Below are 6,308 nucleotides of genomic sequence, written 5' to 3' on the forward strand. Positions count from 1 at the left end.
TCTCCATAACTCGCTCAGACAGAGATAGAACTTAGAAGGTAAGACAAGCAACAATGGAGAAAGCTATCAACAGGCAGAGGATTCTCCTCGAGCACCTCCGACCTTCCTCTTCTTCTTCTTACGGCAGCGATTCTTCTATCTCTGTATGTGTTTGATTCTCCGAAATCTTTTCTTGTTCTCTCTATTTTTTTTTTTTTCATTTTGGGATTGGATGCTTTTTATCTGCAGGATATTCCGGAGATTTTTGCTCTAATTTTCTTGTTTTTGTAAGTTTTTTCACACATCCGGGCGGTTGAAATGATTCGGAGACTTTGGAATTTGAATCTAGATGTTAACCTGTAGATGCATGGCTACAGTTTTTACCTGTTGTGATACTTTATAACTGCTAATAAGCTGCTAACGGAAAAAATATATTGCGGGTTATGATTTTTGGCATGTTCGATAACCAACCAAGCGATTTCAAATCTTAGTCCGAAAAGCTGTGGCACTTGATCTAAGTTTCACAAATTAGGTTCTTTTTTATTTGGTTTCCCCACAAATAAATAAAGAGATGTTGTTAAATTTTACCAGGGATCGGCATGTCTGGCTGGGGACAGTGCTGCGTACCAGAGAACTTCGGTTTTTGGGGATGATGTGGTGATTGTAGCGTAAGTTGCTCTGTCTTGCAAATTACCTTGCACAGATTAGCTTTTGTTTTGCAAATTTCTTAATCGTGAACTATCAATCAATCGGGTCCGTCGTGAATCGTATTTCGTTGAATTGGATATTACACAGAGCACATCGGACGCCAATTTGCAAATCTAAACGTGGTGGTTTTAAGGATACTTATCCTGATGATCTCCTCGCTCCAGTTTTGAAGGTGAACTTTGTCTTTATTTTAATTTTTCTGTTAATTATTTTGTTCTATCTATACATAGCTAAGGTTCATGGTAGTTGTTTGGTGTAGGCATTGATAGAGAAAACTAATCTGAATCCTAGTGAAGTTGGGGATATTGTGGTGGGCTCTGTCTTGGCACCAGGATCTCAGAGAGCAAGTGAATGCAGAATGGCTGCATTCTATGCCGGTTTCCCTGGTATTGTTAATTTTATTTTCTCAGGCAGCCTTAATTTGTTAAAATTTGAAGTAATCACTATATTTATCGAGCATATCACATTTGTGGTGTTTAGAGACTGTGCCTGTCAGGACCGTGAACAGGCAATGCTCATCTGGGCTTCAGGCTGTTGCTGATGTAGCTGCAGCCATAAGAGCTGGATTTTATGATATTGGTAAAGGAATACATTTTTTTCTCCTTTTCTAGGGATATCATATGTTTATCCTTCTTTGAAAATATATCCTCGATCTTTGATAATTTGATATAGGTATTGGAGCTGGGTTGGAGTCTATGACAACTAATCCAATGGCATGGGAAGGGTCTGTGAACCCAAAAGTATACTTTCTCACCTTGTTTGTGTGTGCAAGCTCTTCTACCAGATCCTACGGATCTGACATGATTTTCCATTAATAATGGCAGGTGAAGGCCTTTGAACAAGCCCAAAATTGCCTTCTTCCCATGGGTATAACCTCAGAAAATGTTGCACATCGTTTTGGTGTAACTAGGCAGGAGCAAGATCAGGCTGCAGTGAGTTGAATAAACCTTTTTGGTATTGTGACCGAATGATCTTTTTCCTGTTATTGATTATTATGCTTATTCTGTTAGGTTGAGTCACATAGGCGAGCTGCTGCCGCTACTGCCTCTGGTAAATTTAAAGATGAAATTATTCCCGTGCCTACGAAGGTATCCACTATTATTGCGGTTTTAGCAGAAATTTGTGTGTGCACAGATGGTTATTGTTAGGGAACTGATACCCAGGTCATTTAATTAGATTGTTGACCCAAAATCGGGTGAGGAGAAACCTGTTAAAATCTCTGTTGATGATGGGATTCGGCCTAGCGCAACAGTGTCAGATCTGGCAAGACTGAAGCCTGCTTTTAAGAAAGATGGGAGCACCACTGCAGGTATTGGATTAATGGCACCCGTCATAATCATCATCATCATCATATTATGATTTTGATGGTAAGTTGCGTCTATTCCACTTTATCATTTTGGTGCTTCTATCACAGGCAATTCTAGCCAAGTGAGTGACGGAGCTGGGGCTGTACTCCTAATGAAGAGAAGTGTCGCATTGCAAAAAGGACTACCCATCCTTGGTGTATTCAGGTTTGTATCTTCTGGGTAAAAGTTCATTAATCTGATAATTTGCACTAGCTTCAAAATAAGAAGTGCTGCATAAATAAGCTTTAGCCTGACAGGTCTGGTTTAGGTATATTCACATTGCTATTTCCACCCACAAAGCCTATTTTAGTGCTGGGTTTCCACTAACATTCTGTTTACTTTTTATTGACTTGCGTTGGTTTTTCTGGGGTCCACTTACTAGTCAATCTTGGCAGGAACAAATAACCTTATGCTGCAATTATTACAAGCAGCATAATTCACCAGAACCCCTCACCATATAAATATATAATAAGAAAAATAAAAGGATCAATCTGTAATATCATAAGCTAAGAAAAATAAAAGAATCCAATTTGTAATATCATAGGCTCTTTGCGCCAGTGTAGTGAAAAATTTCCAAGCATGCATTCCGTCATGTAGGGAATGTAGAACTATGTTACCTTCAGTTTGCCTCTTTTCGTGGGTTTTCCACTGTTCATTGACATTACCATTAAAGATGTTGCAACCCAAAACGTTAGACAGAGGTTCTTGATCCGAACAAGTTAGCCATACAAGTTTAATTAGGGCAAGGATATCTCTCAGCCTCAATCGGACAACCTCATTTATCATGTCTTGTATGTTAGTTCATTGACATGAACTTGTTTATCATGTCGTCTATTTTAAGAGTTGAGCCATCATGGAGATAGCTAAACTCTATTCTTAACCCCTATCATGAGTCATTGGAATCAATTAACTCATCTAGTAAATCCGTGTTGAGATACCACCGACCCTAAACCTTCATTTCTTCACAGCTATCCTTATAACTTAATGCCGAAAAGTGACTTCTTTTTATTTTATACTAATAAGAATACCTGTTGTTGGTTTTGCAGGACTTTTGTTGCTGTTGGTGTTGATCCATCTATCATGGGTGTAGGCCCAGCTGTTGCAATTCCAGCTGCAGTCAAGGCTGCTGGTTTAGAGCTTGATGATATTGACCTTTTTGAGATAAATGAGGTATTAAATTTTGAAAGAAATTTTAATAGTGGCCTCAGGCTCTGTGAATATTCAATTACTCAAGAGTTTACCTTTGCAACTGTGCAGGCATTTGCATCCCAATTTGTATATTGCCGTAATAAGCTCGGTCTTGATCCAGAAAAGATCAATGTGAATGGAGGTGCTATGGCTCTTGGGCATCCTTTGGGTGCAACAGGTATATACAATGAATTTAAATTAACTTGAGTTTGAGTTACTCCATTCACAATTTTAAAATACTCCTGGAACCATTAAAGGTGATTCTACTCTATAGTGTTCACATTTATGGAGAAAATCTGAATAACTGACCCGGCCAACCTGCCTTAGGCATTGTTGTCGGGCATAGGCACCAAGGGCAACCTATCAACCCTTAGTATTGCTTCAGTTTGGAAACTGTTCACCAACTGATTGGTTCTAGGAGTGATTTCTGGTGATCAAATGAACTTATAGGGGGGCAGTTTGCAGCCTGATTTAATTTATTTATACCACAATTGATGAGGTCACCATATAGTCAATTGCACTGGGTATAATTCCAAAACTGCTATATATATGTATCTATTTACAAACATTGGAGGGATATTGTAATTTGCTAAACTTGTTGCTTGAAGTTGAATCTATTCTATATTAAGGTTTATATTTGTTTTGTGAGGGGGGATGGTTTTATTTCCTGGGAAGTGCTCGTCGTGATAAATCCCAATATACAGAGGAGCAAACTTAGTTCTCGTTTGGTTACTAAGATGAGATGAGAAATCTATGAATAGTAGTGAGATAATTTGTAAATAGTAGTGAAATGGTTTGAGTTAAGATTTTTATGGAGTTTTGGAAAATGAGAAAAAAAAATTGAATAAAAATATTATAAAGTTAAAAGAGGATTAGAATATAATAATATTTTTTGTTTTGGGATTTGAAAAAGTTGGATTGTTTTTGTGTTTTGTTTAGAAGTTTGGAAAAGTTGTCATGATTAGCTAATAATTAGATGAAAAAGTTGAAAATTTGAAATTGAAAAATATTTGTGCTTGAATAGTGTTTGGATGTTGAAATTAGATGAGATGTGATGGGATGAGATGATTTCAAAGTTTTGTGAAACCAAACCAAGCCTTAGGGGAGATTTGAAGAGTGAGTTGAGATGAGATAAAAGTTGAATTGTTAGAATATTAATTTTTAATATTATTTTTATTTTGAGATTTGAAAAAATTGAATTGTTTATTGTATTTTGTTTAGGAATTTGAAAAAATTGTAATGATTAGATGAGATGAGTTGAGATGCTTTCCAAATCAAAACAATGTGTTTTGGCAGCAAAATTGTTGCTTCAATAGAGGGATTGAGGGATGCTACTAAGCAAATATGCCCTCTTGTTTCCTTTTGGTTTATTCTTAGGTTGTGTTTGGATGTTGAAGTGAGTTGAGTTGAGTTGAGTTGAGTTGAAATGATAAAATATTATTAGAATATTATTTTTTAATATTATTATTATTTTGAGATTTGAAAAAGTTGAATTGTTTATTATATTTTATGTTGGGATTTGAAAAAATTGTAATGATGAGTTGAGATGAGTTGAGAGATATTTGGTAACCAAACGAAGCCTTAATCTTTTTTTTTTATTAGTTGGATTTTATTGGAATTACTCTAAAAGTTGGTGATCTCAAGTTCCTGTACAGCCTGCTTACTGTATGCTGAGAATTGCTTTGTTTGAAGATTGTATTAAACAAATGGTTAGTTTCAAGAAATAGTGCTGTATTCTTTGAGGGAAACAATTGGGGGATTGTTACCTTTTGCAATATTCATAGATTTATTTTTGCAGAAGAAAAACTTTGAAGTATTATTTTGATTTCTGCTCATATGGTTTCAAATTGGAGACAGATAATTTAGTAGATGGAGCATGAAAAATGCTATGATGCTTTTTCAGTGTGGAAATCGGTTAAGATTATTATTGTCACAGGTGCTCGCTGTGTTGCTACTCTATTACATGAGATGAAGCGGCGTGGCAAAGATTGCCGCTTTGGAGTGGTATCAATGTGCATAGGTATGCGCTCACTTAACCCCCCCCTCTCGCTCGCTCTATATCTATGGGTGCGGGTGCAAGCATGTTTATCTACTGGAATATGTGGTTAACTACGGGTATTTGTATCTGAAATGCAGGCACAGGAATGGGAGCAGCAGCTGTTTTTGAGAGAGGTGATGCCGTTGATGAGTTTTGCAATGCCCGGAAAGCTGACAGCAAGCACCACCTTTTATCTAAGGATGCTCGGTAGATTAGTCTTATCTGCCACTGGTTGCAGATTCCTATTAATAATATCAGGATTCAGGGCTAGGATTGAAATCCCGGTAAAGAAATGTAATAAATATGGCATTATTTTGTATTTTTGAAAGAACCATGGACATCAAAGGGTTGGAGTAATTTGTGGACGTTCTTGGCAATAAAGTCACCAAATGGAATACATGGGTGGTGGTAACTCACTGCGGTGCTATTAGTATCATAATCAGGTCCTTGGAAGTTGGATAAAACAATATAGAATCAGGTTCAACTTCCCTGTTTGGATCATATTCTAAAGTCGAACAAGATTTTGGACCTTTTAAAATCTTGGATTTGAAATTTTGTTCATTTGAAATTCTAATTCTAATTCCAAATTTTAGAATTTCCTCTCAATCTCATTTTTCTGATCCTCATTTTGTAGGGTCTGTGACTGATAATTTGTGATGCTCCATATGAGGGATTTTAGCAAATTAATTAAGGTGGATAAACTTTAAATATTTATCAACCATATGATCCACACAGCAACATTTTGGATTAATTAACACGCGATGGTGACGGTTTCTCGCACTCTTTTCTCAATGATCCTTTCCTTAAATGAAATAACTTCTGTTAGTGTGTAAAAATAATGACCAAGACGTTACTCTCAGAGTGATTTAACTAAGATCTTCTTGTTTGGTTACACATATGAGATGCAAAATCTGTGAATAATAGTAAAATAGTTTGAAAATAGTAGTAAAATAGTTTGAGTTAAGATGTTTTATGAGACTTAGAAAAATGAGAGAAAAAAAAGTTGAATAAAAATATTATAAAATTAAAATATTATTATAATATATATT

General features: G+C 36.0%; 1 protein-coding gene across 1 annotated transcript; it reads left to right on the top strand.

Annotated features, from left to right (window-relative positions):
• Positions 1-5,695, top strand: LOC108982699 (3-ketoacyl-CoA thiolase 2, peroxisomal-like). Its single transcript, XM_018954137.2, has 14 exons — positions 1-143; positions 571-647; positions 775-859; positions 947-1,073; positions 1,168-1,266; positions 1,360-1,427; positions 1,512-1,619; positions 1,698-1,775; positions 1,864-1,996; positions 2,102-2,198; positions 3,080-3,203; positions 3,291-3,399; positions 5,158-5,241; positions 5,358-5,695. Exons 1-14 carry the CDS (start codon positions 54-56, stop codon positions 5,468-5,470), a joined length of 1,392 nt encoding a protein of 463 aa, XP_018809682.1. The 5' UTR covers positions 1-53; the 3' UTR covers positions 5,471-5,695.
• The last annotated feature ends 613 nt before the right edge of the window (positions 5,696-6,308 follow it).

This window comes from Juglans regia, chromosome 12, assembly GCF_001411555.2.
Source record: "Juglans regia cultivar Chandler chromosome 12, Walnut 2.0, whole genome shotgun sequence".
Taxonomy (NCBI): domain Eukaryota; kingdom Viridiplantae; phylum Streptophyta; class Magnoliopsida; order Fagales; family Juglandaceae; genus Juglans; species Juglans regia.

Bases quoted from the DNA above. Each gene is read 5' to 3' on its own strand.
- LOC108982699 (XM_018954137.2), top strand. From the start codon at position 54: ATGGAGAAAGCTATCAACAGGCAGAGGATTCTCCTCGAGCACCTCCGA. The intron at 1,267-1,359 runs GTAAAGGAATAC...AATTTGATATAG, and splicing joins AGCTGGATTTTATGATATTG to GTATTGGAGCTGGGTTGGAG. The intron at 1,620-1,697 runs GTGAGTTGAATA...TTATTCTGTTAG, and splicing joins AGGAGCAAGATCAGGCTGCA to GTTGAGTCACATAGGCGAGC.